This window comes from Crocuta crocuta, unplaced genomic scaffold, assembly GCF_008692635.1.
Source record: "Crocuta crocuta isolate KB4526 unplaced genomic scaffold, BGI_CrCroc_1.0 scaffold551, whole genome shotgun sequence".
Taxonomy (NCBI): domain Eukaryota; kingdom Metazoa; phylum Chordata; class Mammalia; order Carnivora; family Hyaenidae; genus Crocuta; species Crocuta crocuta.
The window spans coordinates 32,389-56,592 of NW_027530969.1; the positions used below are offsets into that span (position 1 = coordinate 32,389).

The window sequence follows — 24,204 nt, forward strand, 5'->3', positions numbered from 1 at the left end:
TTCTGCCTCTCCCTCTCTCTCTCGCTCTCAAAAATAAATAAATAAAAATTAAAAAGAAAACTGCCAGAGACAACTTTAATTTAGCTTGATTCAAACACCTGGGGCGGGAGAGGCAGCAGCGTGAAATCCTTCCTCAACCACTTGGAACTGATAGTTTTAAAATAGAGTTGGGGGTGGCTGGTGGCTCAGTCGGTTAAGTGTCCGACTTTGGCTCAGGTCATGATTTCGCAGTTAGTGGGTTCGAGCCCCTCATCGGGCTCTGTGCTGACAGCTAGCTCAGAGCCTGGAGCCTGTTTCAGATTCTGTATCTCCCTCTCTCTCTCTGACCCTCTCCTGCTCACACTGTTTCTCTCTCTGTTTCTCAGAAATAAATAAAACATTAAAAAAATTTTAAAAATAAAATAGAGTTGGGTGGGGGGCCCCTGGGTGGCTCAATCGATTAAGTGACCCACTTTGGCTCAGGTCATGATCTCACAGTCTGTGGATTTGAGCCCTACGTTGGGCTCTGTGCTGAGCTCAGAGCCTGGATCCTGCTTCAGATTCTGTGTTTACTTCTCTCTCTGCTTCTTGTGTTGTTTTTCCTCTCAAAAATAATGAATAAACATAAAAAAAAATGGGGTTGGAAAACCAAGGTCTAGCTGGCGATGGGAAAGAGAGGCAGTCGCAGGAAATCCAAAACAAAACCTGATGAGTTTACTGTAAGCTTATTGCAAATTTAGCAATTGATATAATTTCTGAATTTGCACTACTGTACTAGCCATGTTTATGATGCCATGCTATCACTTCAAACATATTTTATAAATATTTTTAAAAATTTTTTAATGTTTTGTTTATTTTTGAGAGCGAGAGCTTGAGGGGGGCAGGGGCAAAGAGAGAGGGAGACACAGAATCTGAAGCAGACTCCAAGCTGTTAGCACAGAGCTGGATGGTGGGCTTAAACTCATAGACCACAAGATCATGCCTTGAGCCAAAGTCAGACGCTTAACCAACTGAGCCACTCAGGCGCCCCTTATAAATAATAAAATTAGCAGACCTAAGGGGTTATGATTTACATTTCAATAAAGATTTCCATGGCCCAGCTGAGTGGGCTTCTTTTTTTTTTTAAACTTTTTTTTTTAATGTTTTATTTATTTCTAGGAGAGAGAGAGAGAGAGACAGCGTGAGCAGGGAGGGTCAGAGAGAGAGGGAGTCACAGACTGAAACAGGCTCCAGGCTCTGAGCTGGCAGTCAGCACAGAGCCCGACGCGGGGCTCGAACCCACGAACCGCGAGATCATGACCCAAGCGAAAGTCGGACGCTCAACCGACTAAGCCACCCAGGCGCCCCTGAGTGAGCTTTTACCTTCCTCTATTGTAGGTGGCAGAAAACATGAGGGAAGTATGACCCATGAGAAAGAGTAGAACACAGTAAAATGCAATTGAGACCTCTAAACTTTGCCTGAGCAATTCAGCCAGGGCGTTCTGTAACTCACAAGGTGCCAGAGACTGAAACTGCACAGGTCATCCCTGATGGCAAGGCCCAGGGAAAAGACTGCAAGGCAGTCAGAAGAACCCCGTGAAGAATTCTTCTTCTCTGCTTAGTCTGTGCCTTTTCACTGTCACTTCTGCTGTTAGTCTATTCTAGGGTTAATATGAAACCAGAATTGGCCAAATTTCCCCCTCTTCCTCCAAAATGGAATGTACATAAATATCATGTCTGCCCCCTCAATCAGATGTTGTTTAATGAATATTGTAGCAATTAGCAAAATTGGAGACAGTCTGGTACGCATGGGGTCCATAAGAGACCTAGAATTCATTTTCCTTGTATGGGTCTAATTGCCAGTAAGAATACATATTATGCCATAGGCAGAGACAAAAACAAGACTTACTAGTTTTGGAGGACTTTCTTGGAAAAATGTTAGAGAAATATTTGCCTGCTGACCTGAAACCTGTGAGGCAACTTATGGATTGTTCTGGCCAAAGAATGAGATCAGTAAATGCAGAGACCAAATTCTAGTTGATCTATGTAAAACATTTCCATACGTCATCTATGATAAATGTTGACATTGTTCTTTCTTAGTAAGGGGTTGTGAGAGTCTATTACCTATAACCATGGGTACAAGTATATCCTGTTTTTGCACGCCCACTGAATTTAAACAATCAAAGTGCACTTTGTTTTCATGCATCCTGATTATATGCTTCACTTATTTCCTGCCATGTGTAGTAAAGAATATGTAGAACTTTGTTAGGACTACCTGGTTAAATTTTATCAATTTAAGTAGGAATTTTATACTGTGAAATCACTGTTGCTAAGAATATTTAGAAATATTAAATCCCATGACTGTTTTCAAAAAATGTAAATTGTTTAAGCATGATTGTTTGGATCTGCTATATAAAAACCCTAAGCTGAAAAATAAATTTGAGCAGTCCACATGAAGAGGCTGGCTCTGTGTCTTTTTCGCCGACTCCAACCATCACTCTCCAGGTCAACCCTGGCTTGCAGAGGCTGGACCCCTGCAACAAGGTATTATAGAATATCCCAGACCACGTCAATTTACTAGTTTACCACCCCTGAATAAACAAAAGTGCACGTGATACTTTCATATTTTCTTATTAATCAGCAATTATTCCCATCTTAAAAAGGGAGTCTCAGATTCTGTATTTCTTACTTTCCTTCTCGGAAGGGGGATTTATAAACTCCAGTTCTGTCAGTGTGTCCTTCCTCTTTGCTGTGCTACATATACAAACATATATGTATATGTATTCCTAAATGGCACTGCACCAGATGGCAGAATTATTCTAGTTAATTTAAATAGAAAGAGATGTAATACGGGCTACTAGAAACTTATAAAATCTTTGCAAGCAGTGGGTAAGTGAACTCCAGGGTGAGCCTTTAAGAAAGACTCCTAAAAAAAAAATATTTGGGTTCTCTGATGTGCGTTTCCGTTGACATCTCCACTAAACTGTGGAGAATGAAGCTTTTGGCAACACACACACACTTTAAAGTCTGTGGCCCCGGCTTTTTCTCAGGCGTCCCCTGTGTCAGGCGTGCTCGGGCCGGTGAAAGTCTGGCAAATTGGCGTGAAGCAGTCAGCTGTCCCGGGACTCAAGCCCTAGCCGCCGCGGAGACAGGACCGCTTTCCCGCTAGGACGCGACCCGGGCCGGACCAGGACAAGGGGCGGGGCGGGGCGGGGGCAGAGTCGGAGGGGGGGCCGGGCTCCACCAGTGGGTGGGTGTGGGGAGGGCCTCTCCAGTACAACTCCAGGCCTGCCTGGGCGCAGTTCCGGGCGCTTGGTGGCAGGCTGGAGGTGCCCGTGCAGGCCGCCATGGCGCTGCGCGCGGCCGTGTTCGACCTGGATGGGGTCCTGGCGGTGCCCTCTTTGGCCAGCGCCTTCGGCCGCGNCCGGGCCAGAGGGCTGAGGGAGATTGGGGGGCGGGAGGCCGCTGGAAAGCTGCCTCTGGGGACCTCCGGCCCAGTTTTCACCCGGCTTAGGGCAAGAGCCCATCGAAAGGTTAAAACAATTACCCGGCCCGAAAATACCCGACTATGTCAGTAGACCTGTTTTTCTGAACACTAAGCAATTAAATCTCTCTAAAGACTCCAAAAATTGACCTTTATATATTTCCCAAAAGGAGAGGAACTGTTCGCCGCGCTTTCTGCTCTCCCCCTAATTCTAGGTATTGGAATGGGTCTTAACGACCCGCTGAAATTTGCAAGAGACCAAAGTTCTTATTAGAAGAGCAAAGGAGAGAAACAGACCCAAAGCCTAATCGCTGGGAAATGATGGACTAGGAAGCATCACCAGTAAAGAGAATGTTCAGAATGAGATTCCAGTAACCTCAGAAAAGACCTGTTGTGATAATTGGAAAAAAACAACAACATCGGAATGTAAAACAATTAATGCAGCATGGTTTCAAATATGGGGGGGTGGGTGTAAGTTATATGTAGAAAAATGTCTGAAAGAAGTATTCCGGAATTTCCTGGGATTGTTAATCCCACGTGAGGTTATGAATTATTTCCTTCATTTTAATACTTTTTGCGTTTTCCAAATGCAAACACCTGCTTATGAACATGTGTTTCTCCTATAGTCAGAAGGAAGGAAAGCATATTTGTTTAAAAAGGAAAGAAAGAAAGAAAGAAAGAGAGAAAGAGAGAGAGAGAGAAAGAGAAAGAGAGAAAGAGAGAAAGAAAGAAAGAGAGAAAGAAAGAGAGAAAGAAAGAAAGAAAGAAAGAAAGAAAGAAAGAAAGAAACACCCTGGCCATACCCGCAAAAGACTAAATTCCAAACTAGTGGCAAGAATGAGAGGGTGGACGCTTTGAGAATTCTGCACTGTTTTGTTTCATGTCAAATGGAGTCAAACTCCGAGATGGAGTTTGGTTTTGGCAGCAATTTATTTAACACAGTTTCACTGTGGGTATTTCACAAGCCAATAGCATGCAGGATAATGTCCCTTCATAAACCAATAGACAAAAACATACTCGCAAACAATGATAAATAATCCCATTATTGTTCCAGTTAAGAGGGTCTGAAAGAAATGAAGTCCAAATGTAGTTGAGGTGTACCGTTATCTGGTTTTGTACTTGTGAGAGACGGTTTAGCCAATTGAAAGCTGCCCTGCAGCTTGCGTTGCAAAAGTTCGTCTTCCGTTGCCAGAACGCGTTGCTAGGCAACGATGGCGCCAACATTGGTGGGCTAGAGGGCTTTCTTCCCTAGCTGGAGGCTATTCCTCAAAGAGTGACCTTTATCTAGGCAAAGGCTAATTGCCCCCAGGGCTTGGGAGAGCTATTTAGAGGAGCAGAGCCAGCCCTCACCCCCCCCTCCCCCGCCCAAACCAACTACTCTTTGGATAGTCCTCACAGACTTCTGTCTTGCTTCCTCAACGTTTTTATTCAGACACCCAGTGAGGCCCTCAGCAGTTGAGCTGTTGAATGCTTATCAAGGGCAAAGGACAGTTATTGACGTTTTGTTTCAGCTTACCTCCCTCCTTTCAATATAACTTCACATCTAAGGACAACTTTTTTTTTTTTAATCTTTTGTCGTGAACACGTGGATTTGAAATCTTATCAAACCAATACAAAACATGCCCCATTCTAGAATTCTTGTGATACCAAAGGCCAACCAGGCTTTCTATTCTATTGTATAAATTATAAAAGACTGGTTAGTGCAGGCATGCCAAGCCGAAAGGGGTCTAACCCTCACTCCTATAGATGGGGAAACTGAAGCTTAGCAGGGGACTCACTTGATCTCTTTAGTCATTAGACACAGGCCACCACCAAACCAGTTTTTCTGCCTTCCTGTTTAGGCTTCTTTCCTCTCTGGCTCATCATGACTTCCCACCTCACTTGGCTATTGTTCAGGAAAAGATACCAGTCTGTAGGGGATGAGTAAATACACGGTAAGTATGTCATAATAAATTGGCATCAATATGTCAACATCAGTAGTAAGTGTATCAATAATTATTTGTTGTCAGTAAACACAAATAAGGTGACTACAGAGTCCACAATTGGAATAATCACACCCCAGGTCATTAGGATTTGAGAGAAGTCTTGAAAACAGAGGCCACCTTTGATCCAGGCTTGTCCAATTCAGATCATTTTACAGGAGTGAGACGCTGAGGAAGGATTAGTGAGTTTTATTTTTTATTTTACTTATTTATTATTATTATTTCTAAAGGTTTATTTTTGAGAGAGAGAGAGAGAGTGAGATGAGGAGGGACAGAGAGAGGGAGACACAGAACCTGAAGCAGGCTCTGGGCTCTGAGCTGTGAGCACAGAGCCCGACACAGGGCTCGAACCCACGAACCATAAGATCATCACCTGAACCCGCGTTGGACACTTAACAAATGAGCCACCCAGGTGCCCCAGTGATTTTATTGTTTAGGAACTCTTTTAACCATAGTGTTGTTTTGCTTCCTTTTGACTCATAAATTTTATTTTATTTTATTTATTTAAAAAATTTTTTTAATGTTTTTTAAATTTGTTTCTGAGAGAGAGAGCTAGAGAGAGACAGAGACAGCATGAACAGGGTAGGGTCAGAGAGAGAGGGAGACACTGAATCTGAAACAGGCTCCAGGCTCTCAGCTAGCTGTCAGCACAGAGCCGTCGCGGGGCTCAAAACCACGAACTGTGAGATCATGACCTGAGCCGAAGTCAGATGCTTAACCGACTGAGCCACCCAGGCGTCCCTTGATTTTATTTTTAGAAGACCTGAAAAGAGAGTAAGCTGTGAGCTATATTTGTGCCTGTGATCTCATCAATGTGGGGGTGAACGTGACTTGTGAGGGTACAAGTCACAAGTATACATGTTTACAAATGTGGGGTACTTAAAAGAGCACTGATCTCTGAGTCAGGCCCAGATTAAAAATCTCAGCTCTAACATGCACTGCTGGGTAACCTTGCTTAATCGGTTTTAGTCTTAGTCAACTCCTCTATAACCTTAGTCTTCATGTTAAAATAAGAAAATGCCTTCTAGAAATTTTTGTGAGGGTTAAACTAGGTAACATGGAAGGTAGATGGACAGCTGTATTGTGACACATTTTTTATTTATAAAAGTCTCATGGATGTGTAAAGTGCTCCATTGGGCATATTCTGTTTCTCTATAGTTGCCCAGACTCATGCACTCTTTCTATGGCCATGGTTAAGATTGTTCCTGACAGCCATAAAACAGGTCATAGCAAAGCTAGCCGATGCCAGGAGGTCAGAGTCCGTAATCTTGACCTTCTTAGCCTATGGAGCCTGTGAATCAACCATGAAGGTATTCATTCAGAAGGTAAGCCTGGGGTGCCTGGGGAGCTCAGTGGGTTAAGCGTCTGACTCTTCATTTTGGCTCAGGTCATGATCTTGCGTGTGGTTGTGAGTTCAAGCTCCATGTTGGGCTCTGCACTGACAGCATGGAGCCTACTTGGGATTCTCTCTCTGCCACTCCCTTGGGCTCTCTCACTCCCTCTCTCTTAGATAAATAAACATTAAAAAAAAAAAAGGTGAGCCTGAAGAAACTGCCTTACACTGTACATTTTTAACATGCTTGCCATCTGGCGTGCAAACTCAGAATCCACAGATAGCCAGAGTTCAAGGTGAAGGCAGTGCCGTAAGAGGAACAAAGTTCTTGGGTGGCTCAACGGGGACAGATTAGGTCTGAGTTGGAGAACCAGGAAAGCCTTAGTGGAGGCAGAGCCCAAGAAGACTGGTAAGAGGTTGATGCGGGAGAGATGTGAAGGGAGACCCAGATGAAGGGAGCAGCATGAGTAAAGGCTGGGGGGTGGAAAGCATGGAATGCGTGCTGGGACACTGAGTATTCCATTGTGGCCAGAGAGGAGGGGTATTGCAGGAGAGAAGTGGGGGATTTGCTCGGGCCTGTGCTATAGTGTGATATGAAAGTCACTGAGCGTGTCCCTACTTTGATAGCCGGTGGCTCTCAGGGATTTGAGATGGGGTGGAGGGAAGTAAAATCACTGGTGTTCTAACGCAAGGTAGCCAGTTGTTGGGGCGATGGGTCAAGTACACTGGTCAGAGGGAAGAGGCTGATGCTCACATGGGATCCGGGAGTTTGGCAGCTTGCTGGTAGAGCAGTGTGGGGTGATGGAGAACCCTGGGAGGGGTTGGAGCTAAGATGAGTGAGTCCTTCTCTGAGCGAGGTCACTGGCGTGAAAGGTGAGGAAGCTGTGCTGCAGGACCCAAGGAAGCCTGAGAGCCTGGGAGGAGAAGCCGTGCGGGGAGAGGGCAAGAGGCCCCTGGACATCGTAAATCCCTGCGATAGATACCGTCGTGTAGCAGGAGGGAAGGGGAAACTTCACTCTCGGAGGTGGCCCCCAGACCAGCGTACTCTGAGGGTCAGGGTGCTGGACATGACAATTACCTTGACAGCTGAGGCTAACATGATCTAGAGGAACCTGGATGGCACCCTGAGATCTGGATCCGCTGTGTAGACAGTTGTGTGCTTCACGTAATACCTTCTCACACAGCTTTGCTGTGGATGGTCTGCCCAGTGCACCTGGACTTCACGGACACCAGGGATGGGGAGAGGATCTACTCCTTTCAAAAATGTGTGGTCTAGGGGCATCTGGGCGACTCAGTAGGTTAAGGGTCCAACTCTTCACTTTGGCTCAGGTCATGATCTCACAGTTCATGAGTTGGAGCCCCACATCAGGCTTTGCACTAACAGTGCAGAGCCTGCTTGGGATTCTGTCTCCCTCTCTCTCTGTTCCTCTGCTTGTGCTCCTCTCCCTCCTTAAGTAAATAAATAAAAATAAACTTAAAAAAAATGTATGTTCTCGAACCTGAGGTGCTTGTTGTATGCAGTGCTCAGTAAATGTTTTTTAGCAAGAGAAATGGGGTCAGCAAATATAGAAAGGATATTTGAGAAGTGGGTCTTTGTATCCATATCCTGTGGACTATATCAGGAAGTATTTGTTGAATGCTTCCAGGAGCTCCTGGGGCTCTTTCCACCTTTGTAGTGGCCTTGTGCCTGTTATTTCCTACCTCTGGGATTTTAGGTTATCTCTGAAGCACCTTTCCTTCTTTTTTCTTTTACACATAGGTTTTAATTTCATAACAAATACACAAATGCATACTTATTATGAAAATATTCAAGCTAACAGAATAATGTGGAATAGTGATGCAAGTCACAGGGCGCCTGGATGGCTCAGTTGGTTAAGTGTCTGACTCTTGATTTCAGCTGGAGTCATGATCTCATGGTTTGTGGGTTCGAGCCCTGCATCAGGCTCTGCTCTGGCAGTGTGGAATCTGCTCAGGATTCTCTCTCTCTCCCTCTCCTTCTGCTCTCCCTTGCCCTTGCTCTCTCTCTGTCTCTCTCTCTCAAAATAAATAAACTTTAAAAAAAGAAAAAGGAATGCAAGTCCCTTTTCACCCTTCCTGTTCCTCTCCCCGTTTCTGGTATGATCATGGTTGATACATAGTTCATTTAATCCAGAACCAAGGAGCTTTTTAGAGGTTTTTCGCCCCATAATTCTTTTTTTTAATGTTTATTTATTTTTGAGAGAGAGTAAGTACAAGTGGGGAAGGAACAGAGAGAGGAGGAGACAAAGGATCCAAAGCAGATTGGTGCTGACAGCAGAGAGCCTGATGTGGGACTCGAACCCACCAACCATGAGAGCACTACCTGAGCCGAAGTTGGATGCTTAACTGAGCCACCCAGGCACCACCCCCCACCCCCCTAATTCTTTATAGCAAAACCTGGCCTGACTTCATTTGACCACAAAGTCTGACCCCATTTTGGTAGTATATCTGATCTGAACAAGCGTGGGGCTCTTTATCATCTTTATTCCATTGCTGTGAGTAGTCACACATTTCACCACAGAAATAGTTGTGATTTTGATTCAGAGGGCTGTCCCAGACCCTCCTAGAGGTTACTTCCTACAGTATGCCCCCAGTTCACCTTTACCTCTACAATTTTACCTTTACAATCTTAACAGCTCTGACTTTTGAAACTCATCTGGTTCTGAGGTTTCAGATAAGGCCTTGTCTGTCTGTCACTTGCTTATCTGAATTTGGAGCCACAGTTATGCACGGTTTGGTAGGTGGGTAGTTTGATAGATAGCTAGGTTTAAAAAAAAACATAGGTGGGGCGTATGGGTGGCTCAGTCAGTTGGGCATCTGACTTCAACTCAGGTCATGATCTCCTCATCTCTGAATTCGAGCCCCTCATCGGCTCTGTGCTGACAGCTCAGAACCTGGAGCCTACTGCATATTCTGTGTCTTCTCTCTCTGCCCCTCTCCTGCTCATGCTCTATGTCTCTTTCACTGAAAAATAAATAAATAAATAAATAAATAAATAAATAAATAAATAAACAAACATTAAAAAAACCACAAAAAACCCAATAGGATCATGGTACACATACTGTTCTAGGCCTTAATTTTTTTTTTTTTTACTTAATTTGCTTAGTTTTAATTACTTCACTTAACAATTGGACATCTTCCTGTGTCTGTTTATACATATATATACATATATACTTTTCCTTTTTTAACCACTCCATAGTATTCCACAGTATGGAAGTGCCATCATTTATTCAAACATTTTCCCTGGTGATGGACATTTTGTTATTTCTTAGTTATCAATGTTACAAACAGTATCCCTGCAATAGCTCCGTAGGGTAGTTTTCCAGAAGTGTAGTCACCAGGTGAAAGTGCATTTACATGTAAAGGGTTGATAGATTGTGCCAAAGTATTTTGTAAAAGCACAGTGCCTGTCCTAATAGCGTGTCGCAAACCCTGCCCCAGAGCCTCCCTACAGCCGAGTTGACCTTTTTAAACTTTTGCCATGTAGATGGGTGAAAAATACCATCCCACTGTGTCAGTCTTCATTTCCCTCTTCACTGTTCATTTTTATTGGCCATTTGTAGCTCTTCCTTTGGTTTTTACCTGTTATGCTGTTTGCCCATTTTTATACTGGATTGTTTGTGACTTTGATTCCTACCATGATGTTTTTGTGTTTTCTACTTACCCACCTCTTCTGCTATTTCTTCTTTTATTCCTCTTTTTCCTGTCTGTAGTTGTGTTGATCAAGTTTTCTTTTTCTCCAGTTTTCCCTGGGGGAAACGTTTTATTCCTAGTCTTCTTATGGGTATGTTTTCTTTCTTATCTCTTTAAGATAACCTAGAATTATTTTATTTATTTTTTAAGTTTATTTATTTTGAGAGAGAAAGAAAGCAGGACTTAGGACCAGAGAGAGGGTGAGAGAGAGAGAGAGAGAGAGAGAGAGAGAGAGAGAGAGAGAGAAAATCCCAAGCAGGCTCCATGTTGTTGGCACAGAGCCAATGTGGGACTTGAACTCATGAATTATAAGATCATGCCCTTAACTTAGATGCTTAACTGACTGAGCCACCCAGGTGCCTCTACCTTTTCTTTCTTTCTTTCTTTCTTTCTTTCTTTCTTTCTTTCTTTCTTTCTTTCTTTCTTTCTTCCTTCCTTCCTTCCTTCCTTCCTTCCTCCCTCCCTCCCTTCCTCCCTTTCTTTCTTTCTTTCTTTTCTTTCATGTTTATTTATTATTGAGAGACAGAGAGAGACAGAGCATGAGCATGGGAGAGGCAGAGAGGGGGAGACACAGAATCCAAAGCAGGCTCCAGTCTGTGAGCTGTCAGCACAGAGCCTGATGCAGGGCTCGACTCACAAACCATGAGATCGTGACCTGAGCTGAAGTCGGATGCCCAACCAACTGAGCCACCCAGGCACCCTCTTTATTTTTTGTATAATGAAGAATTTGTCTGGTGTTTGTCCTGGGTTCCTAGCACAGAGCTTCTAAAGCCCTTTGAATTTCCTGAGGGAGAGGAGTGCCATTGGTAGTCAATGAGGTGACTCATGGTGGTGGGGGGGGAGGGTTACAAATCTTCATGATTGGGACTGGTCACCAGGAAGGCCAACTGAGTGATTGGGGTGGAGGCTGAAACTCCATTTAGGTAAAAATGAAGTCTTACTGATGGTNCCCAGGGAGAGGCCCTGAAACTGCTTGAAGAGAGACATACCTGGTCAGCCCCCAGCTGTTTCAGCTCTTCCCTTCGCCCATCCAGTTCTAGCTGTCTGCAGACACAACACAGGAGAGATCCTGAGCCAGAACCACCCAGCTGAGCCCTTCCCTAATTCCTGACCCTCAGAAACCTGGAGAGAGAGTAAAATGACTGATTGTTTTAAGCCACAGAATTGGGGCTGATGTTTTAGGCAGCAATAATAACTAGAACACTTTCTGTTTCCCTTACAAATTAATTTTTCTCAATATCACTAACATATGATATAATTTACCAGTTTATTCTCTTTCTCCCCCACTAGAATGTGAGCTCCTGAAGATAGAGATATTTGTTCATTCCTTCTTTCATGTTGCCTATAACAGTGCCTGGCACATAGAAGGTGCTCAATGAATGTTTGTTAATGAATAGATGAAGTGGTGGGGAGAGACTAGCTCAGGTGTCTGAATTCCCCAAGTCCACTTTCTACTAATGGAGTTTATTGAGGGTGACTTTGAACCTGCTCTGGGACTTCACGGGGAAGGAACAACAGTAGACTTCTTTTCACATATTTGGGCTCTTGTTTTCCTCCTTTCTCTCTTTTTTAGGTCCATATGTTCCAAGCTACATCCATCTTCCAGATTTTCTCATATATTTCAGTCTGATAATTTATGTTTTCTTGTTTTTCTTAACTATGGAAGTTGTTTTTCTTTTTAACTCTTTTAAGGGTTTTTTTTTGTATTCTCTTAGTGGGATTTTAGGCAGGAAGAGAAATAGATACATGCCCAGTGTGCTGTTCTGATACAATCCCCACTCTCTTAGTTTTCCTTTTTTGATGCCATCTTGATCATTCCATAAAGGTGTGTGTGCCTTATAACTTGTATGTGCCCTGTAGGAACTGCCATTTTCTTTTTTTTTTTGAAAATTTTTAATGTTTATTTATTTTTGAGAGAGAGAGGGAGAGAGACAGAACACAAGCAGGGGAGGGGCAGAGGGAGCAGGAGACAGAATCCTCAGCAGGCTCCAGGCTCTGAGGTGTCAGCACAGAACCCAATGCAGGGCTCAAACTCATGAGCTGTGAGATCATGACCTGAGCCAAAGTCAGATGCTTAACCAACTGAGCCACCCAGGTGCCCCAGTAACTGCTGTTTTCTAAACTGCTATCAAATTATACTCTTCCAAGAATGGAAGAGAGTTCCACTTTCTCCACAAGGTCATTAGTCCTTGACATTGTCAGTGTGTTTAAATTTAGTGGTTTTGGTGAGTATATAGTATCATCTCATTGTGGTTTTAATTTATATTTCCCTGATGAATTATGATGTTGAGCTTTTTATATGCTTATTGGCCATATGATAATTCTCTTGAGTGAAATTCTTATTTAAGTTGTTTGCCCATTTTTCAATAGAGTCATCTTTCCCTTACTTATATTTAGGACTATTTATATATATCTGATAGAAGTCCTTTGTCATATATATGTATCGCAAACATCTTCTCCATGTGTATGGTTTGCTCATTCACTTTCTCAATGACATTGTTGATGAACAGAAAGTCTTGATTTAAATAACATCTAATTTATCATTGTTTTGTTTTATGTTAGTGCTTTTTGTATCCTTTTAAGCAATTTTTGCATACTTAAAGGTCATGAAGATATTGCTCTTTCTTCTTTTTTAAAAAGTTTACTTCTTTATTTTGAGAGAGAGTGTGCATGCATGGGGGAGGCATAGAGAGAGTGTGCACTGTCAGTCAGAGCAGAGCCCGATGTGGGGCTCACACTCATGAACCATGAGATCATGGCTTCAGCTGATGTCGGCTGCTTAACTGACTGAGCCACCCAGGCACCCCTGAAAATTGTAGTTTCAAATCCAACAATGTTCTTACTTCAAATTCCTTTTATTATTATTATTATAATTATTGCCTGATTTGGCTTTAGATACATTGGTACCTCCTTCCTTTACAATTGTATTCTTCCCTCAGCTCCTCTTCTTTTATCAGTCCCCATTCTCCAGGCATAAAAATAATTTTCCCTTTGTTTTCTATCTTACTTATCCAGCGTGTTATAGTTATTTGTTTATATGTTGCCTCCCCAGTTTCCCTGTAAGCTCCTTATGAATACAATCATATTTTTCCGTTTTTATATCACAGCACCCAGCATGATGTCTTGTACACCTTAGGTGCTCAATAAAAGGTTGTCGAGTTGAATCGTGTCTTGATTCTCAAACTTGGAGGGCAGAGGTGCCTGAGTGGTTCAGTTGGTTAAGCAAACTCTTGGTTTCTGCTCAGGTCATGATCTCACCATTGGTGGGTTTGAGCCCCATGCTTGGGATTCTCTCTCCCCTCCCCCAAAATAAGTAAACATAAAACAAAACACTGGAGGGCCACGGCAGGAGGATATGAGATATCTTTTGGGGTAATGGAAATGTTCTAAAACTAGAATGTTCGCACAACTTTGTAAATTTACTGCAAATCATTGAATCATACACTTAAAATGTGAATTTGATGGTGTGTAATTACAATTTAATAACAGTGTTTAAAAAAAATAGAGAACTGGGGGGTGTGCCTGGCTGGCTCAGTTGGTACAGCATGCCACTCTTGATCTCAGGGTTGTAAGTTGGGGCCTCACATCGGGTGTAGAGATGACTTAAAAATACAATCTTAAAAAAAAGAAAAATAAATTAAAAAAGGATAATTATGGCAAAGTTGTGGCAAAGCCATTGCTACTACTGAAAACTTGAACTTCAAATACTAGGAATATCTTTGTACATTTTGTGCAAAGTTGATCATTGTTACCTGCAAGGTTAGTTTGATAAAAAGTTTGATAAAATGTCAATAGTAAGTTGACTATTATCAGAAATGAAACTCCCAGATTCGAGGTGTTTGTTGTCTTACTTGCGAATGGTAAATAATTTTAACTGGCTTGCCAATTCCAGTCCATTGTAAATATTGGCCTGGGGCACTGTATTAGGGATTGCACATCGGGATTTGGATCCAGTGGAATAGGATGTGGTGATGGATTATCCGCCTGAGCCTGGGGAGTGGAGGAGCAGAGGTGTGTGTCCATGCCATGCATGTCCCATCCTTTATCTGTCTGATGTCGCCCAGCCACTCCTGTGAAGGTAGCTCATCTACTACTGGGGGTGGGAAATTATCAGAAAATTAGAATGGAAACTTTTATATTTGTAAAGGAAAGGGCAAAGGTAATTAGCTGATCTCTCTGTGTCTGCTACTCCTTGGATCTATGTATAAGGGATGAATATGAACTGAGGTGTGTTAGAGAACTAGGGCTGTCATAACTAAGTACCACAGACTGGGTGGCTTCCACAACAGTTCCAGAGGCTAGAAGTCCAAGATCAAGGTGGTGGTAGGGTTGGTTGATCCTGAGGCCTCTCTCCTTGGCTTGTAAATGACCGTCTTCTCCCTGTGTCCTCACATGATCTTCTCTCTGTTCATGTCTGTGTCCGGATTCCTTCTTGGAACACCAGTTAGTTATTGGCTCAGGGCCTACCTTAATGACCTTATTTTAACTGAATCCCCTTTTTAAAGGCCTATTGCCAAATACAGTCACATTCTGAAGTATTGGAGATTAGGACTTCAACATATGAATTGGGGGAGAGCACAGTTTAGCTCATGACATGAGAAAACTTTTTAAAAATTAAATAAGGTTAAAGTGAAATAGAAACTATATATTCAAGGGCACTTGGCTGGCTCAGTTGGTAGAGTATATGACTCTTGATCTCAGGGTCATGAGTCCAAGCCCCACGTTGGGAGTGGAGTCTACTGAAAGAAAGAAGGAAAGAAGGAAAGAAAGAAAGAAAGAAAGAAAGAAAGAAAGAAAGAAAGAAAGAAAGAAAGAAAGAAAGAAAGAAGAAACTACATTGAGAATCAAAACCAGAAACAATATTTCATCCCCTTTGAAGGACATGTACTAATAAAGCTGACGCTGGGAACAATGCCATGTGCAAATGAGCTGAAGACAGGAATGACTGCATATCTGGTCTTGATTTTGTCCCTTAGTTAAAATCAGTTGAAGAGTCTCTGCTAGGTGATCCCCCATGAGCTGCTTCACCCGTGAGCATATTTATCATTTAGTTTATGGTCTCATGTCACAATTGGATTGGTCTTTCAGGCTAAGATTCCAACTTGAACTTTGCATTTCCCCATCCAGGGCAGAATGCCTTTCTAACAGCAGTTTGCCTGTGGATATAAATAGCATCTGTCCCCTACATGGTGCTGTGATGAAGTCATTAGAGCATTCGTGATATTGTTTCTTTGGTCTTCTAGAGGCTTTCTGAATGAAGCTTTCCAGAAAGGAGGCCCAGATGGTTCCAGTGCCCGCCTCATGAGGGGAGAGATCACATATTCCCAGGTAAGGTGACACTTCATAGATGCCTCCTGTCCCCCACAAGAAGGCATTCTGTGCCCATGAACCCATTCTCCCACACTGATTAGAAGCTCCCTGAGGGCAGACTAATGTTTGCTACACCCGTTTATACCCCTTATAGTACTCACCTCGGAAGACTGGGATGGAGGCCTGAAAACACACAAAGAGATATTTAAGGCTGGTGTATTGTCTCTTTGGGCCAGGCATCAGGATATACCCCATGACTGGAGAATTTCCAAACCTTTAAAGATCTACGCCTATTACCATAACCAGAGTAGCTTTTTTTCCCCCTTAAATTGTGGCAAAGTACACATAATAGAAAATTTACCATCTTGGTCATTTTAAGCATATAATTTTGTAACATAAAGTGTGTTCACGTTGTGAAACCATCACCACCATGTATCTCCAGAAATCTTTTCATCTTGCAGAAGTGAAATTCTATACCCCTCAAACAATTAACTCCCCATCCTATTTTTCCCTCAGCCACCAGCAACCATGGCTGAACTTTCTGTCTCTATGTATGTAGCTGCTCTCACTAAATCATTTAAGTAGAATCATGCTGTATTTGTCCTTTTGTGACTGGCTTATTTCCCTTATCATGGTGTCTTCAAAGTGCATCCATGCTGTGACATATGAAAGGATTTCTTTCCTTTTTAAGGATGGTTCGTTTTCCATTGTGTGGATAGACCACATTTTGTTTCTCCATTCATCTGTCCATGGACATTGGTTGTTTCCACCTTTTGGTTATTGTGAGTGATACAGCTGAGAACATGGGTGTATTAATATCTGTTTCATACCTTGCTTTCAATTCTTCTGGGTATGTATACCTTAGAAAGAATTGCTAGATCAGTTCAAGATTTGAGTCACAGCTCTCACTTATAGATTCTGTGAACCCAGCAAGTTGCTTAACCTCTTAAAGTCTCAGTCAAAGTGAGAGCAGTATATTCTCTATTTCATAGGTTATTAGGAAGCTTGGAAAATGTCTAGCACAGTGCCTGGCACATAGAAAGGCTCAATAAATAGTAGTTATTATTGTTACTACAACCTTGATTGTTTTTTAATTTTTATTATTTTTTACATGTTTATTCACTTTCTAATGTCTCATTTATTTTTGAGAAAGAGAGAGAGACAGTGTGAGCAGGGGAGGGTCAGAGAGAGAGGGAGATACAAAATCTGAAGACAGACTACAGGCTCTGAGCTAGCTGTCAGCACAGAGCCTGACGCGGGGCTCAAACCCACAAACTGTGAGATCATGACCTGAGCTGAAGTCAGATGCTTAACCAACTGAGCCACCCAGGCGCCCCTGTTTACTCATTTTTGAGAGACAGAGCACGAGTCGGGGAGGGACAGAGAGAGAGGGAGACACAGAATCTGAAATAGGCTCTAGACTCTGAACTGTCAGCACAGAGCCCGATGTGGGGCTTGAACTCACATACCACAAGATCATGACCTGAGCTGCAGTCAGATGCTTAACTTACTGAGCCATCCAGGCACTCCCCTCAATTGTTTTTTATAAAGAAATCAGGATTTGAAATCACTTGAATCCGGTTAGTGTCTGGAAGAAGAAAAGCTATTGAAAATCTATTTCATAAGCGCACAGAGAACACAGTTTATATTTTAAAACTTTTTATGAACTACAGCTACCTATCTGTCTGTCAGAAAACTTGGGGCACACTGTAGTAGAAAGCAAAAGCATCCATATCCTGTGAAGTCCCATCACATACATAGACACACACACACACACACACACACACACACACACACACACACACTGTGGCCACTGGGAGTATGAAAATTAATGATACTGTTGAGAATTAATGTTGAGTCAATAAAAAATCTGCAGTAATATTGTTGAAAGATAAGAAAAGAGGGAAGTGCTATGTGTTTTGAATCAACATAGGAATTCTATAGGGAATTTCTTGTAATTGCTGTAAAAACCCTGCACCCATTCAGACTTCTTTCAGTCTGTGTGCAGCTTCTAGGGAACTTGAATGGTTAGCAGATGAGGTCTGAAACACCGAATAGCAGTTGACCCTTGAACAACGTGCATTTGAACAGCATGGCCCCACCCATATATGGATTTTTTCCAATAAATACACATATAGTGCTGTAAATGCATTTTCTCTTAGGTTTTTCTTAACAACATGTTCTTTTCTCTAGCCTATTTTATTGTGTGAATACAGTATATAATACATATAACATAAAATACATGTTAATCAATTGTATGTTATCGGTAAGGCTTCTGGTCAACAGCTTATTAGTAGTTAAGTTTTGGGGAGTCAAAAGTTATATGTGGATTTTCGACTGTATGAGGGGTCCATGCCTCCAAACCCCTCATTGTTCAAGGGTCAACGCTACTTAGGTTCAATTTGTCTTTTAAAAAGTCGTATCATGGGAATGAGCATCATCCTTAATTAATCATTTGTGTATACAACACAGACAGAAAAATAAACTAAGGGTACAGCTTAATGAATTTTCGCCGACTGACTGCACCCACGTCAGCAGCACCCAGATCAAGAAATAAAACATAATCAGTGCTCTAGGCACCCCACTTACGCCCTTTCTAGATACGTGCCCTCCAAGAGTAACTACCCATCCTGACTTCTAATGTTAGAGATCACTTTTTGTACTTTATGTAAATGGAACCATGCAGATGAACTCTTTTGTATCTGATATCTTTTCCTCCACATTGTATTTGGAGAATCAGAGATGTTACTGTGCGCAGTTGTAGATAGTTTTATTCTCATTGCTGCATGATATCCCATTATGTGAATATACCCCAATCTGTTTATCCATTCTGCCTTTTTTCACCCTGAGATGTAGAGGCCTTGGGAGATTTTGAGTGGTGAAGTAAATATATGTCTTTGCAGCAAGGAAAAGGTTGATTCAAGAAGCAGCCAAATGAGGGGATGGGAGGGCAAGCCTCAGACCCACCTCCTGAATGATACTTTTAACCTCCTGACTCTTGCCGCTGTATAAAAAGATCAAAACAGCAAAGATCATTATAGAGAACTAATTATGGACATTATTCGAAGATCTAGGTGAGAGATGGTGGTAGCTTGGGCTAAAATATTGGTGGAAGCTGTAAAAAGTGGCCTGAGTCTGGAATAGTTTGCCCATAGACTCAGCAGGTTTTCCTGGTGGATCAAGTGTGAGTATGAGAGAGGAATGAAGGATAAAAGGCTTCTGGCCATAACAAACTGGAAGTATCAGTTGCTGTTCATCACTGTGGGGCTGGGAAATCAGGTGTCCAGGTTGGGATATTTTAATGTGAAATGCTTATTGATTTCCAAATAGAGTGTAGAATAGGCAGCTGGATATGCAAACCCAGAGACGAAGAAACAAGTCCAAGCTGAATGGATGTGTGTATATATATAATATACATATATACACATATATATACACATATGTATATGCATGTATATGTACACATACATACACACATACAGCATATAGATTACATTTTTAATGCCATTGGACTCAGTATGATCATGGAGAAAGAAAGTGTAAATGGAGCATCCAGACCCCCAGGTACTGTACTGTTAAAGATCAGGTTGATGAGGAAGACCCAGCAATGAGGGATAGAGAATGAATCTCCATCCATAAGAGAAAAATCAGGAAGGTGAGAAGACCTGAAAGCCAAGAAGTTATCAAGTTTCAGATGAAGAGAGTGGTCATCTGTGTCAATGTAACTGATAGGTCAGGTAAAGTGAAGGCTGGGGAGTGCCCATTAGATACAGCAACACAACATGGAGGTCATTGGTAACATTGCCAAGAGAAGTCTCTGGAATGTGGAGGTAGAAGCCTGTTCAAGAAAGAATGAGATAAAGGGTTTGAAGACTATGTGAAGTTTTCATGCAAAGTGGGGCATAAAAATGGGGCAGTAGTGGGAGGGGACAGGGTGAAGAAAGAGACTTTCTTTATGAAAACAACATGCTTGTATGCTGATGGCAATGACCTCCTAGCAAGGGAGATTGCTGATAGAGGAATAAGGAAGGGAGACCCATGGAGTCACGTCCTTGAAGCAGAAAGAGATGGAATCTGGATGGAGGGGTTGAACTTTGATAAGAGCAATGGAACATTATCTATGGCAAGAGAAGGGAAGGTGGAGTTCTTGGCCACAGATGCCAGTAGGTGGATATTTGTGATGGTGGGAACATGTGAAAATTCTAATTATTCTCCCTTCCTCCAACCCTCCTCACTGTTTCCAGGATGACCTCCCTAAAATGCAAATCTCCTTATATAACTCTCCCACTTAACTATATATATATTTTTACTTGTGTAATAGTCTAAGGCTGGAAGAGTTTTATTATTTTTATGGAAAGGTGAATTCTTTCATCATTTTTTCAATTCTCTTAATGACGTTAGTCTATTTGCATTTTATGTTTTATCTTGCATCCATTTTGGCATTTTAATCTTTTTTTTAAGTTTATTTATTTATTTTGAGAGAGAAAGAGAGCACATGAGCAAGGGAGGGGAAGAGAGAGAGACAGACAGAATCCCAAGCAAGCTGTGAGCTGTCAGTGCAGACCTCAACCTGGGGCTCAGTCTCATGAACTGTGAGATCATGACCTGAGCCAAAATCAAGAGTCAGACATTCAACTGACTGTGCCACCCAGGTAACCTGCCCCCCTTTTAAAAATCTTTTGACTGCCCCTCCCCCATTGTTTCCACCCCTACCTACCTGTTCCTGTCTCTAGCAGACACATTCTCTGTATCTATGCGTTTGGCTTTTTTTTGGTATTGTTTTGTTTTGGCTTCAGTTTTTAATTTAGTTTCTACATATAAGAGAGATCATACAATATTTTTCTTTCTGTATACTACTTCACTTAACATAATGCCCTTGATCTTCATCCATAAAGTCACAAATGGCAAAACTTTTGTTCTTTGTAGCTGAATAATATTCCATTGTATTTATATATCACATTTTCTTTATCCTTCATTCATCCATTGATGGCTACCTTGTTTTCATTTCTTGGCTATTATAAACAATGCTGCAGTGAACATGGGGGTACAGATATCTTTTCAAGTTGGTGTTTTTGTTTTCTTTGGATAAACACGTAGAAGTAGAATGCTAGATCATATGGTAGTTCTATTTTTAATTTTTTGAAGATTGTCCATATTGTTTTCCACAGCAACTGTACCAATTGACATTCCACCGACAGTGTGGAGGGGTTCCCATTTCTCTATAGCCTCACCAACAATTGTTATTTCTTGTCTTTTTTGGTAAAAGCCATTCCAATAGGTGTGAGGTTGTATCTCATTTTGGTTTTGATTTGCATTTCCCTGATGGTTGGTCAAGTTGAGCATCTTTTCATGTGTCTGTTGGCCATCCATATGTCTTCTTTGGAAAAATGTCTTTTCAGATCTTCCATATATTTTTTAATCAGATTGTTTGTTTTTTTGCTATTTAGTTGTGTGAGTTCTTTATATGTTTTGGATATTAGCTCCTTATCAGATACGTGATATCTGATATATTTTTTTCCATTCCATAGGTTTCCCTTTTCATTTTGTCATTTTTTTGATGTCTTTCTTTGCTGTGTAGAAGCTTTTTAGCTTGATGCCGTCCCACTTGTTTATTTTTGCTTTTGTGGCTTTTACTTTTGTTGTCAGATTCATAAAATCATCACCAAAACCTATGTCAAGGAATTTACCACCTGTGTCTTCTTCCAGGGGTTTTATGGTTTCAGTCTTTCATCCATTTTGAGTTGATATTTATGTACCATGTAAAATAGGAGTCAAGTTTCACTGTTTTGCATGTTGCTGTCCAATTTTCCCAACACCATTTATTGAAGAGATTGTCTTTTTTTTCCCATTGTATATTTTCAGCTTCTTTGTTGTAAATTATTTGACTACATATGCAGGGGTTTATTTATGGCCTCCCTATTATTCTGCTATTGGGTATTTGGGTAGTTTTCAGTTTGAACCATTACAAATAGTGCTGCTATGATACTGTGTAAATGTATCATAATCCATTTTCCTTTTAATAAGTGTATTATCTAGACCCACTGTAACAAAATATCACAGACTGAGTGGCTTAAACAATAGAAACTTATTTTCTCATAGCTCTGGAGCCTTGAAGCTCAAGATGATCTTGATGAAGATCAAGGTATTGATAGGGTCAGTTTTTTCTGAGGTCTCCCTTCTTGACTTCTAGTGGCCAGTCTTCTCTGTTTCTTCAGTATTTCCTGTGTGTGTGTGTGTCTCCCCTGATCTCCTGTTCTTAACAGGGTACCAGTCAGATTAGATTAGAGCCCACTCAAGACCTCATGTTACCTTAATCACCTCTTTAAAGACCCTACCTCCAAGGACAGTCACATTCTGAAGTATGAGGGGTTGAGATTTAAACATGAATTTGGAGGGAACACCATTCAGCCCATCACAGGGGCATTTGTGTAGTTTGCAGTGTGGGGCTCTTAGGAATAGAGGTGCTACACTGCACTAGAACAGTGCATATATGTACATGTCTTCTGGTGAATATATGTAGTCATTCCTGTTGGGTGTGTGTCTAGGAATGGAATTGCTGGATCACAGCAAGGGATTGTTCAAGGGGTTGTATGAACTGATAGCCCCTCATCAATTCACTTTTACAGTGGGTCCCACTCATGACAGCAGACTGCAGGAAGTGTTCTGAAGACTCTGGAATCCGCCTCCCTGAGAATTTCTCTGTAAATCAGATTTTTGGCAAGGCGGCTGCAGCGAGGAAGATCAACCACCCCATGCTTCAGGCGGCTCTTGCTCTCAGAAAGCAAGGTAGGGATCCCATACTGGCCATTCTTGGAAATAACCACACCAGAACCCTTGGAAAGGTTGGGTCAGAAGACCTCTAGATGAGTTCTGAGATCACAGGTCTTCTGGACCTCGATGGAAAGCCATTCTTAAGACATAGCCCAAAAGTAAGTTTTATCAAATAGCAAAAAATAACACCATCAGAATGTCTGGGAAAATGTAGGAGTTTTATTTAATAAAGCGATTTGTGCCAGAGACTGCCTTGTGAGCAAACTTCTCTCCCTCCAATGACACTAGTCATGACCAGAACGACCCAATTTTTTGTCACAGTGATTGAAAATTAAGGCCTTTTAAGCAATGGTGATTGTCTCACCCTTTGAATATCAAAGGGGCTGAACTATGAGCTGGCTGACATGAATTCAGAAGGTGTCAGACGGCCTAAGATGTGAGATCATGTTTGTCCAATAGACATTTGTTCATTGTCAGAGCCCAGCTCTTTGTCACAGGCATACTCGAAATCATTCTACCTGCTTATTAGTAGACGTATCTGGTCTCAGCTAAGCCATCCCATGTCCATATTTCTCACTCATGTTATATGGACAGCATCTCACCACTGACTCCTCAGTATCTCATTTCCAGCATCTCCTGGTTCTTGCCCTTCGTGGCCTGGGAGAGAAAGCCAGGGGATAATGCTATCTCTGTTTACATTCTTCTAGTTTTGAAATGGGAATGCAGTCTCTGACAACTAAGGCAGTCTCTGACAACTAAGGTTTTGAAGTATAGTCGAGCTGAGTTTTCAGTAATATAGACTGGAAGAAGCACTGGAGGGGCAGTCCAGAGGCACAGTTCTGAGTGGGCTGGATTCTGCCTTTGCCATGTGGCCCAGGGAAGCTCCTAGTTTTTCTGAGCTTCTGTTTGCTTGTCTATAAAAGTAGACGGTAAGATCTGTCCTGCCTACCCCAGAGGTGGTGAGGGTCATGTGAGCTGATGAAGGTTATAACCTCTTGCTCTATGGTTGCAAGGAATTGAGGGAAGTAGTGTTTCTATCCATGCTTCTGAAAGGCCTTAATGTACACAGTTAGCTCACTCTCATGTCTCTGTGTCAGGAGGTGCTTATGTGAAGATGCTTCTTTTCCAACCTGTCAGTTTAGAAGCTGGGCAAAACCCTGCTTGGCCCCTTCTTTGGGGTTCCCTGTGGGATACCCTGAGCTTCTCAGAGCAGAGTCCTGTACCTGGTCCAGTCACTGGTGACTTCTCTCTCAGGATACACAACCTGCATCCTCACCAACAATTGGCTGGACGACAGTGCTGAGAGGGGCACCTTGGCCCAGCTAATGTGCGAGCTAAGGCCACACTTTGACTTCCTGATAGAGTCGTGCAGGATCAGAATGGCCAAGCCTGATCCTCAGATCTACGAGTTCCTGCTGGACACCTTGAAGGCCAGCCCCAGTGAGGTATGTACACAACTCCCTTTAGTGAAAAAGAATGTTCTAGAGAATGCAATCAAGAAAAACTGTGGAGGAGTGAGCAGGTGGGGGACATCTGGAACCTGGCAGGACCTCTAGGTCCAGGGGCAGGGTCCTGTTCTCCCAGCACAGGACTTTTTTTTTTTTTTTTTAACAAATAGTTTATTGTCAAGTTGGTTTCCATATAACACCCGCAAG

At 42.1% G+C, this 24,204-nt stretch overlaps 1 protein-coding gene across 1 annotated transcript in view; it reads left to right on the forward strand.

Moving 5' to 3' along the window:
• Positions 1-5,349: 5,349 nt before the first annotated feature.
• Positions 5,350-24,204, forward strand: part of EPHX2 (epoxide hydrolase 2) — a 67,459-nt gene continuing 48,604 nt past the window's right edge. The window contains exons 1-4 of the mRNA XM_077769713.1: positions 5,350-5,376; positions 15,712-15,796; positions 22,405-22,564; positions 23,804-23,994. Coding sequence (XP_077625839.1) covers positions 15,770-15,796; positions 22,405-22,564; positions 23,804-23,994 — 378 coding nt within the window. The 5' untranslated portion in view covers positions 5,350-5,376; positions 15,712-15,769. The remainder of the gene's footprint in view (positions 5,377-15,711; positions 15,797-22,404; positions 22,565-23,803; positions 23,995-24,204) is intronic.